Source organism: Clarias gariepinus, chromosome 19 (assembly GCF_024256425.1).
Source record: "Clarias gariepinus isolate MV-2021 ecotype Netherlands chromosome 19, CGAR_prim_01v2, whole genome shotgun sequence".
Lineage (NCBI taxonomy): Eukaryota > Metazoa > Chordata > Actinopteri > Siluriformes > Clariidae > Clarias > Clarias gariepinus.
Window position 1 is genome coordinate 28,666,552 of NC_071118.1, and position 11,575 is coordinate 28,678,126.

The window sequence follows — 11,575 nt, forward strand, 5'->3', positions numbered from 1 at the left end:
CAACAGCTCATTGGCAGGGATGTACACACACACACACACACACACACTTAATAATGTAAGATTAATAACAAATAGACTTTAGGAATCTGTTGTTATTACAGTAAAACAGAAAAAAGGTATCACATTTGATGATATGATATTTCTGTAAACATATGTAACTGTATATGTGGCAAAAGTGTTTACTGAAATGCAGTACTGTATATATCTGAATTATCTGATAAGCTTACAAGACTAATAATAATAATATTAACAATATATTTGTGTCTTTAATACATTATATACATCTGTATTCTTTTATACATCTCACAATTATTTACACGTTCATTTTGTAATTTTTTATTTATTCTTAATTTATTGTCTTCTTTAATTTATTCAAAAATTTTGCTTAATTGTAATTTTGCATATTTTTTTATTTGTATTGTAAATCTATTTAGTGTTTTTATTTTTAGGTTTGAATTTGAATAGTTATATTTTATGTTTTTATATTATTAATAAATTGTAATTAATTTAAATTAAATTGTATTCCTATGGAATGAAGAACTGCATAAACATTGAACAGTTTCTATATAAATATGCGCTTTAGGTTCCAGCGTGCAGCACAGGTACATCCCTGACCTTATGGCTTAAATAAACTAATCACTTTATTATTAATTACTACACGGCCTGATAAACAGCAGCATGTTGCAGTGCAGTAGAATAAACTGCTCGTAAATAAATATGACATTTAAAATCAGCAGTAGAGCAGAATACCTGGAACGACTGATGAGATTTTAGGCCGTTCCCCAGAGTGCACGGCAACATGACCCTCGTTCCGTTTCCCTCTGGTGTGAGTGAACCTGCAACTGGAGCTACAGAAAACAGAGCAGGAACTCGTTTCAAGTCGCCGACATTCCTCTGATCAGTCTCAGCTTTGCAAATTTTTTTTGTTTGCTGGACGATCATGTTTTTTTTCCCCACAGCTGAATTATTCCAGGCATGTGATTGTGTAATGTGAGTACATTTAGGCAATCAGTAAATACAAGAACACAAAACCTTGTGTAAACTGTGGTGCATTTATGCTAATTACATACAAAAAAATGTATTCATTATAAATTATCTACATTATACTTTTTTCTATTCTTAAACTTCTAAGACTCATTTTCATCTGAAGGCTTAATATGAGAATTGACCTCCTGAGCTCTAATAAATAATAAAAAAATTTTGAGCCTGTGGATCAAATAATAACTAAAAAAAAAAAGATAACTTTGGCGACCCCTTATGGTGAGTAGTGGTAGCACTGAGCCCTTAAAGTGAGGAGGAAAATAATACATGGAGGGGAAAAAAAGAAAGAAAGGTGTTTTCATTTCAATAACAACAATCAATTTCTAAATATCACATTAATGCATTGGTTGTTTTAAGAAGTCCACTTCATTTTTGTTTTTATCTTTGTAAATCTAATATATATATATATATATATATATATATATATATATATATATATATATATAAAAAAGAAAGATTGTAAAATAATTGTTTCAGACAATCCCCGCCTTCTGCATTATGATTCATTAGAAGACTTATTCAATCTCAGTATGTTTCAGTCAAAAACATGTTAATGTATAGTTTCTTCTTTTTTCTTTTTTTTAAAAATAAAACTGTTGCTATTGATGAGAATTATTTTCTTATCATAACCACTCGTCTATTAATTGAACCCAGAAGTATACGAGTCTCTTTCTTTTACTTTTCCTCTGTTCCTTTTGTTGCTATGTACAAATAAAAAAGCCCAAGATGATATTTGATTTTTTTGTTATAAAAACATTTAAACCCAGTGGTGAAGTCTGATTTATTATTAAGGTTTTGTTCTTGCTTTGCATAGATTTACGTCCTGAGCTCAAGTTTCATTAGAACATTTATAAACCAGTAAAACTGTGACCTGTAACGTATGAGGATTATTCTAATAATTCACCAGATTTTCCGAGGCCATGTAACGTGCAAATCAAAACTGTAAACAAATATTCCTTCTGCCGATGCCAAATAAATCAGTATGACCTGCTACACGTGGCAGGTGTGTGTATAACGTTTCGGAACAGGCGTCTATGGAAACCTGGCCAAGGTTCACGTTCTTCCTGAGGCAGCAGGACAGCTGGCTTCATCGCTCAGTGGGACGTGTTTTTATCAGCGTTCACCAGCGTCAATCTTTCCTCACCCTAAACAACAAAAATGATTGTACAAAACTCTACTCTGTAGTAAGAGAAAAATATATACACCCTCGTATTAAATAGTAAATATAAACTATGTGTAACAAAATGGGTATAAATAATATCCACAGTACAAATGTCAGATTGGGACAAATGTGATTTAGGTTAACACCTACAGTATGTCGCTTCACATGTTCACTGTGACTTCCTGAATGAGATTAAAGAACAAGTAGAATAATGTAATGCATCCGGTATAAATACTGTCCAGTTGTGTTTCTTTGGCTGCTTGATGGATTGATGAATTAAGCTCATTTGCAAAAGTCATTATTTTTCCTAATGATAATGCACAGCAAACCATGACATCAACAGCTGGATATCATCTGCATATGACACAGGATTATATGCTCGATATATTACACAGCTTTATATCATCTGCATAGTAAACAGTACAGAAAACCTATTCATTAATAAAAACCTAAAAAACATCCTAGAGGTCAAAAGCTCACGTGTCATAATAATGTCTTTCAATTCACTCTGATGGAACTTTGCAGCATTCTGCCCCGCTGCCCAGTGCTAAGGGCTGGCGTCCAGTCAGGACTTGCCCTTGAGCGTGGGGCCAAAAGCCTTTTTCCTGGCCGTGGGTTGTGCTTTGGGTTTGGGCGGGGCCGTCCGTTTGGCTTTGGGTTCCAGCGATGCGAGGCCGAGCAGCTCGCAGAAGCGGTTACACTGATGGAGAGCCTTAAACTGGTCGATGAACGATGTGGAACAGTTTCCTTTAAAGCCCTTATAGCTGCACACAAACACAAACACACGACCTGAACCTTTAATACAAAACTTAATATGAAATCAATTATCACATTTTATAAGCTCACCCTTTTTTGCCGGTGGCAATTCCAACATCTGTCAGCTTCATACCGACACCTGGACGTAGAGAAAGACATTCCATAAGTGATCTGATCTGCAAGTGAGCTTAAGTGAACTTTAAAAGACGTCTAAAAGCAAACTGCACTTTTCAGTCCTGTTCAGGCGTTCAGATGGGTCTCCAGTCTGCGCGAACAGATAAAACACGCGAAGAAAAAATTCCCAGCTAGCTAGCAGTTAGCGGTTTGCGGCTACCTGATAACTGCTAACCCAGGTTTTTTCAGCTCGTAGTTAACATGTTGTCTTGAATGATCCCTCTAACTCTCACAAACAATAGCTCAACATCTGGGAGGGAAAATGCCTGAAATGTGAAAACCTGAGCATAAGTGGGTTTTTTTAAAAGCATATTTTATCTCCCAGCTGTTTCTAGAGCCTGCAACCTGATTGGCAGGAAAAACTGCATAAAAAAACAAAAAAGGGGTTTTTGGAGGCAGTTAAATTAAAAGTTACATTTTTATTTCTATTTGTATTGACTCATATTTAGAGACCTTTAAACATTATGTTAAATTTTAAAACAGGTCCATTACAGTCTAAAACTGATCTGTTATTGATCTGACAGAAATCTGGACACATCTGTAATTGATGGATGGATGTCAGTTACCTGCGAGTGAACTCTACACGATCTCTGAGTGATCTCTACTTATCTATGAGGTTGTCAGTACCAAAGTTATGGAATAGTCTTCCAAATAGTGTTCGGGACTCAGACACAGTCTCAGTGTTTAAGTCCAGGCTAAAAACCTATTTATTTAGCCAAGAATTTTTATAAATAGATTGGCCTTAGGTAAAGGAGCAGATTTGGGGGACTCAATGGACGTAGTTTCCTTCTGGCTCTCCCTTTTAGTGATGATGTCATTGTTAGTCCTGCCGGAGTCCCTGCTTGCACTCAGTAAATATATTTATACAGTAAATATACATTCACCTTATACATTATGTAAATGTAACTATACAGTACCTAATTGCTATCTCTCCTTCTTTTCTACTCTCTCCTCTTCTCTCTCTCCTCTTCTCTATTTATTCCTCTACCTGTCTCTCTGTCGAGCTACACCTGTCTCTTCTGAGCTGCCAGTGACTCTGACATTTACATTTACATTTACATTCATATTTACTCTGACCCCCCTCTGCCCTCTGAACCTATCTGACACACTCACATTTCATACACGCTTAAATAATTCTTTTGATTGTGTAAAGCTGCTTTGCAACAATGACAATTGTTAAAAGCCCTACACAGATAAAAGTGAATTTAATTGGAACAAGGTGTTTGTTAGGCATCTTTAAGAACCTCAAAATGAACCGGTATTGGTGAAGGCGTGATCATTTACTCAGGAACTGTTCACGACCTCATCTTCATAAATCATAACATAAAATAATCAAACCCATCTCACCCTGCATATCAGTAACCAGCAGGTTTCCGTCGGTCTGCGTGTAAACCCAGTGCTGGAAGGCGCAGCATTTCTGTCCCGCCTCTGAGTCTCTCCTCATCAGGTTGATCTCTTTCCCGTCCCGCACGGAGTATTTCACAAAGTCGCCCATCAGTTCCTCCTCCAGCGTCGCGTACGGGATGGCGTTGGATGGCCGGTGCACCAGAAAGATGGGGATGATTCTGAACAATATACCCAGAAAAGAAATCTTATCATTACAGCTCTGACATCTACACTACAAATTCATAACGTTGCTTAAATAATCATTTACTGATCCTTTATTAAGTGCTAACGTGTTCGTGTACTCACTCGGGAACTTCTCCGAAGGACTCGGTTGATTTGGCCACGTCGGTCCAGGCCTTGATGTACTCTCGCGCCGTGTTCTGCACATAACACTCCTGAGGACACGGACAACCGGGACGTTAGTGATTAACGATTCTGTGATTAAACACGAGATTTAAACTGGCCTGGAAAATGTTTTTTTTATAATTTTTGGGGTTTTTTTTTTGCCCGAATTAGGTTCCCAGAACATTCTTGCTAACTTTGTTCCAGCAGGTCTGACGTTTCCTGTGCTCACCTCCACAGCGAGGTCGTAGTTCCTCTGCAGGACATCGTCGTCGTTCTGTGCTCCATATCCGATGGAGCTGTGCACTTTGAGCACGCAGGAGTGTCTGAACCCGAACAGCGACGTCGTGTCGGTGCGCACCGTCGTCCTGAACGCTTTGCGGTGCATTCCTTCACCGAAGTGATCCTTCTCAGTCACGATGCTCGTGTGCTGCTGCTCTCCAAAATACTGATCAGCCAGGATGTCTTCCTTGAAGAGGAGGGGACTGCAGGACACGTCTTCCTCTTCTACAGCCATCACTTCACGCTCAGCTGAGAAAAACGGGAAAATAACACAGGAAAAGAAGCTGAAAAGTCATTTCAAGTTTCCATATTATACTCCTTTTTAAGATCTTAACATAAGTCTTTAACCCTTTCCCACCCAATCCTAGTTCACGTCTGTTACCAGTTAAGAGCCGGTTCAGTAGTGAAGCTCCTAAGAATTGGATTTTGTGCATTAATGTTCCAGCTTATCTATATCTCAGACCTTGTTTTCTGGTTTCTGCTTCCCCTTTGTGAAAGTGTATCCCCCAACACCCCCCCCCCCCCTTCTTTCCTTGAATGACATCATACTGGGCAGAAAATATGAAGAAGAACAGGTACAGAAAAAAAGGAGGGAATGTGTTTGTCTTATATTTTGGTCCAAAAATTATTTTTAAAAACACTGTACATCTCTAATATTAGGTGCCCTTTAAAGGAGTTAAAGAGTCACACTTCTCCCATGATGCTCCTCCCTATTTTTAGAAACTACAAGACAGTGAGTTGAAACATGGGCTCACCTGCTGTCTCATGGTCCGGGATGACGAGCTCCATGAGCACTGAGGAGAGACGAGAGGAGAAAGACGAACCGTTAGACCGCGCTGGATTACAGCGGATTGCTACGTCACCGCTACTCCTGCTCAGCTAACATCAGCTCATAAAACCTTATGGTGTTGTGTAAATCCTGTGTGACATCATTTTATTCGTAGACAACATTTAATTAAAATGCTCAGTAAGGGAACTGAAAGCTCTGGCTGAAACGTTTCTCACCTTCTGATGTGAGGTGATAGTCGGAGGTGGACGCTGAACCGAGAGCACTGATCAGAGAACAGCGATAAAACCCCAGATCCTTACTGCAGGCTTTCAGCACCGACAGAGAGACCCGGCCGTCGTCTCCCGCTCTGAAAGCACAGGACGAACTGTGAGACGTGCCGTACACACACCAGCGTGAATACGGTTATGCCTAGATGTGTGTTTTTACAGCAAAGTGCTGAATTCCTGATCGTGATTGTTTGGGAAGAGTTGATTGATTACACGTCACATTGACTTATTGATGACTCTGTAAAGCAACGGAAGGAGTCTCCAGTGTCAGTGCAGCAGAGATAAAGCTGTACTGTAAAGTGTACGTTTTCTCAGATCTTCAGGACGGAGGAGTTTACACTTCTGTAAAAAGCTGCCATTTTCACTTTTATTTTTAACTTATTATTTCTATTTTTAAAAAGTCAAAACTCCTTACTTCCTGTTTTCCTCCCGCAGCGTTGCTCCTTCTTTCACCCACGTGATGGAGGACTCGGCCGTGACGGGACTGAAGCGGCACCACAGTGTAATGCTCTGAGGATCGTCAGCAACAGGAGCCGCCTCAATCTCAGAGACGACACGTGGGACTGAACAACAACAACACACACACATACACATACACACAGGAAGTGTTTAACGTTAGAGATACAAATGTACTTCAGTTGAAGCAGCTGTTTAACCAAAGATCAAACGCGCTCAGTGCGACACAGCCGCGAGTTTAAACCGACCGAACCGCGCGTCTAAACAACGTCTAAACAATAGCGACAGACTCGCTATTCTGCTTTTTCTCTCTGTAAACACACAATTGTCTAGAAATACGGACTAAACATTGTCTCGGAGCTGAATCTGACATCAACGTACGACCCAGGTAGGGGGCGTGGCCTGAAGTCTGATTTTACACATGCAGTCTAGACGTCTGGTATTTACTTTGCTACATTAGCCTTATGGTTCCAGTACAAAACTAAAAAAAAATAAACAACATGGCTGAAATGTTACATAATGTTAAATGTTACATAAAGACATGATACATACTGTATGTACGGACTAAACCACTTTGGACATCTAAAACTTGAAACGTTCCCGTTACCTTCTTTATGCATCTGACTCTTCTGCTTGACCTCATCCTCTCTTTTCTTCTGCTGGAAGATTGCAGGAAGCTGCGGCCTCGTCCTTACCGATACGGACCCGGGTTTGTCCCCAGCGATGCGTCTGCGTTTGATGATGTCGTCGTCCAGTGCGCCAGGCAGGCTTGGTGAAGTCTCTGTGCACGACTTTGTTTTTCCTTCAGCCGCTTTATCGTTTTCGTTCGGCTCCTTCCCCTCACAGGTTGCGACTCGCTCCCTAACCTTACTCGGTTGCGTTGCCGCGGTCTCGTTTTTAGGCCTGGTGGGTTTCGGCTTTGTTCCGTTCTCCACTTTGAGAAGTGGCTCGTTTTCGAGCTTTGCTGCTCCTTGCTTCTTTTTCTTCTTCCCCTGAGATTTAGGTGTGACCTTCTCCGTTATTACGATGGTCTCAATCATGGTCACGGCGCTGTCCTCCAAGCCTCCAGACTCCTCACAATGGCACTCTGGTCTCACATTCTCTCGTTTTTTGGTTTGCCCAACAAGCTGCTGGTTGTTGCTGGTCTTGTCCTTGTGTTTGTTGGAGCGGGTTTTGTTCTCCGATAATGTTCTCAAAGTTTTACGAGGCATCTTGCTGTTTTTTTCACAGCTTTGTTTCGAGTGTTCCTCAGGGTAGTTCTTAAAGCTCAGAATGTCGTCTAAGTCTAAAGTTACATATGCTATGTGCTTTTCCTCACAGAACATTAACCGCTCCCCTGTGGGTAAGATCAGCCTCTGAAATTCCGGGCTGACGTCCCCAGCCTCGGTTTTGTCGTTTGGGACGTCGCAAGACAACACCGATGGACCCTGATCACTGGTTTTCTTCGAGGTGTCACAATACTGCTTGTCTGGTTCCTTGGTTGTGTAGATCTTACTGGCTCCTGGTGTCAGATCCCGTCCAATTTCGTTACCGATTCCTGCGTGAAACGGCTTTAAGGACGTCCTTGATTTGCCTGGATCCTCTTTCGAATGAAGGAATGACGTTCCGATACTGATCGGAGTAAGCGGCATAATAAAGTCCACCTCCCCTGTGTTAGGAAACACACATGACCCGGCGTCTTTAACGTCTGTCACGTCTCTCCTGGCTTTCAGGTGATTGGCTTCATAGCTGTCGAGGAGATGAACCTCCGATTCCGGCGTGACGTGGTAACCCGAGAAGCTCAAGGCACCACGATTCCTTTCGCCTTCCTCCTCGAAGGCTGTCTCTTGAGTTACCTCCCAGAGCACATTGCTCTCCTGCTATTGGAAAAGAATGTTCTGTAAAAGGTCACAGAGTAATAAAGCGTCGCTCGTGAATGGAAAAGAACACGAAGAGTCTTGAGGAGATAGAAATAGACAGATAGACAGGTAGATCTTTGTGTGCGAGCCTGTCTTTCCTTCACGCTCGAGTTAAAACACTCTCTGTAGGTCTTACCTCAATTAACTTGACTCGATCCCTCTCCCTTCTGTCCTTCCTGCATTCTCATTAGCTTGAACAAGCGTACAGAGTTCAGTACTATTATGGGGGCCGCGGCAGCTACGCGACATTCTGAGTCGGGCCAATGGGAGCGCTTTGATTCACTCCGCTCTTATCCTCAGGCTCGTGTTTCAGGGTTCAGCTGTGCTCTATCGCTCAGGTTCCTCTCACACACCCCTGACTGCCCTCTCAGACATCTCTCCTTCTATCTCCTCTCCTTTACTCTGCACGTGTGTGTGTGTGTGTGTGTGTGTGTGTGTGTGTGTGTGTGTGTGGTCTCTTATCTAGTGTCTTCTGTAATCAGCCCCCCATTTGTTTACTTGCTTTTGACCGTCTCTATTCTGCTCGCTATAGTGTGTGTCTTTGTGTGTATGAGTGTGTGAGTGTGTGTTAAGCAGTGTTAGTGATACGCCCGTGAAGTTGATTAGTTTCCTCTAACAGCGCATCCCAACATGTTTATTCCGCAGCATTTACCAACCGTTACACCATTACATTGTGTTATTTATTTGAGTTTGAATTGTCCTTTTTATTCTAATGTTCAGCTACATTAAGGACGTATTTGGCTAAAAAGTTTTTGACCCTCCAGGATTTTTTGCATTTACATGAAACAAGATGCTTTTTACGACTGTACATATATGAAATAAATACGATGCAGACATATTAAAGTGAAACTTTAAATTTAGTCAGATTATATTATATCAAATATTTTATGTATTAACATATTTAAGTTAAGGGTATAATTTCCACTATGTATAATTTGTAAGTTAAACAAAAATAAATAATTGATTTGTTTAATTAGCTTCGATTGTGGGGAAAAAGTACAGAATTTTTTTTAATGAGCCATTGTCACCTGACTTCTGTTTAAAAGAAGAATCAATAAAATTAATTTTGCTAATTGTATTGGATTTTCGGGGGATTTACTAGTTTCTTTCTGAGTTTTCCAGGTCTAGAAATAAACTCCGCCCACATTTAGAACAGAGCATGCTCTACAAACTGACTTTAAAAATCGCAGTTCACTTCATACACCTAATTTTAACAGAGAACTTAAAATTTACATTTTAATTTCAGATGTGAAGTTCTCTTTACAGACTGCAGAGGGCGCTAAAAAAGACAAACCTATGCTTTAAGTGTAAACATAAATAGCGTTGTTGTTGTTGTTGTTGTTGTTGTTTTAATCTGTTGGTTAAAACCAGAGCTGTATAAGATGCCCAACAGAGTGACAATAGCTTACCTTGTTTTCCAGCCTTTCTTCTGTAGAGTCATTCTTAAACTCTCCTTCTTTCTCATGAACATCTAACTGTGTCAGTAATTCCTGAGTCCTGATCATGTCTAAGTTATGTTCTCTCTTTTCCTCGTGTATAAATGGCTGGTCTAGTGGAGGACTAGTGGAGTTTTGTATCAGAACTTCCCCTTCAGAATCCCCATCTGCTACTCTTAAGGAGCTTTCCAGACCCGTGGCCTTCTCCTCGGTCACATCCTGGATGGACATGAGGAACTGATGCTGGGTCTCCGTACTTCTTGTAGTGGGATAATCTTCTGGGAGGACACTGACAGACTGGATCCAGTCTGATAAGGCACTGGCCCAGCTGTCAGAAGATGACCACCGCTCCATAGTAGGTGTCTCTAAGGAACCAAACTTAGCTCCCGTTGTTGAGGTTCTTGTGTTATCTGAAGATGCTGTGATGGGACAGGAGGCTGGATGATGTCCCCACTCGTCCAAAGCATCAACCCACAACTCGTTAGACATGTCACCCCTGAAGATCGTTTGTGTCACCTCTGAGGGGTTCATGTCAAACCCTGGAGAAAAATATCCCAAGTTACAGTTGGAACTAAGACATACTGTATGCTAGCAACCTGGCATGCTGCTCATTCACCTTATATGGATATAATGTAAACATTATGTAATCATGTAAACAGACTGGAATATTAACATTTTCTCCAGATGTGTTAGTAAAGAAAACATTTAATATAACTTAGATTTCCAAGTAAATGATATTCCAGAACTTCAAAGCTCTTATGAAGTTTTAATTTGTTTGTCAGTAATGAAACAAGAGCGGGTTCTTCATGTCAAATCTTCCTGTAAAACCGGTAAACACACCTTCATGTTTGAATATAGTTTTTAAATGGTTATTTTTCTTAAATTCTGTGCATCTTTTATCTATTAGATCAATAGTTATTTTTTTCTGTCGTACTAATAAATCTTCTTTGAACACAATTATTTATAACTAAATGATTCAAATCTGGACAGGAGACAGTGTGTAAAAGTGATCTGGTGTGTCTCACCTTCCTCAGTCTTAGATGGGATTAGGATTGGTGCCTGAGGGAAGCTGCTGATTAGCAGCTGTACATCAGAGTTATTTTCAGTCGTGTGGTCCACCGTCACGTCTGGAGCAAGGTCTTCCAAAATACAAGATGCTGATTCCGTCTCTGTTTTTGCATTTACAGTAAGCCACTTGGACATCTGGGTCACGTCACTCTCCACCAAATTAGCAGCTGAGTCAGTCAAAATGTTTGACATTGCGTTGTTGTCACCATCCTCCCCGGTGTTATTATTACTGAGCTCTGCTGGATAGAGTGGGAGGGGCTGCGGCGGTGGTAGACCTGAGGCTCCACCTAAAATACCACCAATGTCTGAATTAGTGCTTAGGACAGTGTTCTCTAAGATACCACTAATTTCTAAATTTGTGCTTTGGACAGTGATTTCTTAAATACTACCAGTTTCTACTTCATTGATCTGAACAGTGTCCTCTAAAATATCATCAACTTCTGAGTCAGTGCTTTGGACAATGTCCTCTAAAATACCACCAATTACAGAGTTAATGCTTTGGACAGTGTCCTTTAAAA

The 11,575-nt window shown here is 40.6% G+C and overlaps 1 protein-coding gene across 1 annotated transcript; it reads right to left on the reverse strand.

The window, feature by feature from the left end:
- Positions 1 to 1,511: 1,511 nt before the first annotated feature.
- alpk2 (alpha-kinase 2) lies at positions 1,512 to 11,319 on the reverse strand. The gene is made up of 11 exons (XM_053478037.1): positions 11,015 to 11,319; positions 9,963 to 10,528; positions 7,263 to 8,514; positions 6,615 to 6,762; positions 6,149 to 6,279; positions 5,899 to 5,937; positions 5,094 to 5,392; positions 4,826 to 4,914; positions 4,481 to 4,698; positions 3,050 to 3,098; positions 1,512 to 2,967 (listed from the first exon to the last, which is right to left on the reverse strand). Exons 1-11 carry the CDS (start codon positions 11,247 to 11,249, stop codon positions 2,769 to 2,771), a joined length of 3,225 nt encoding a protein of 1,074 aa, XP_053334012.1. The 5' UTR covers positions 11,250 to 11,319; the 3' UTR covers positions 1,512 to 2,768.
- Positions 11,320 to 11,575: the final 256 nt, after the last annotated feature.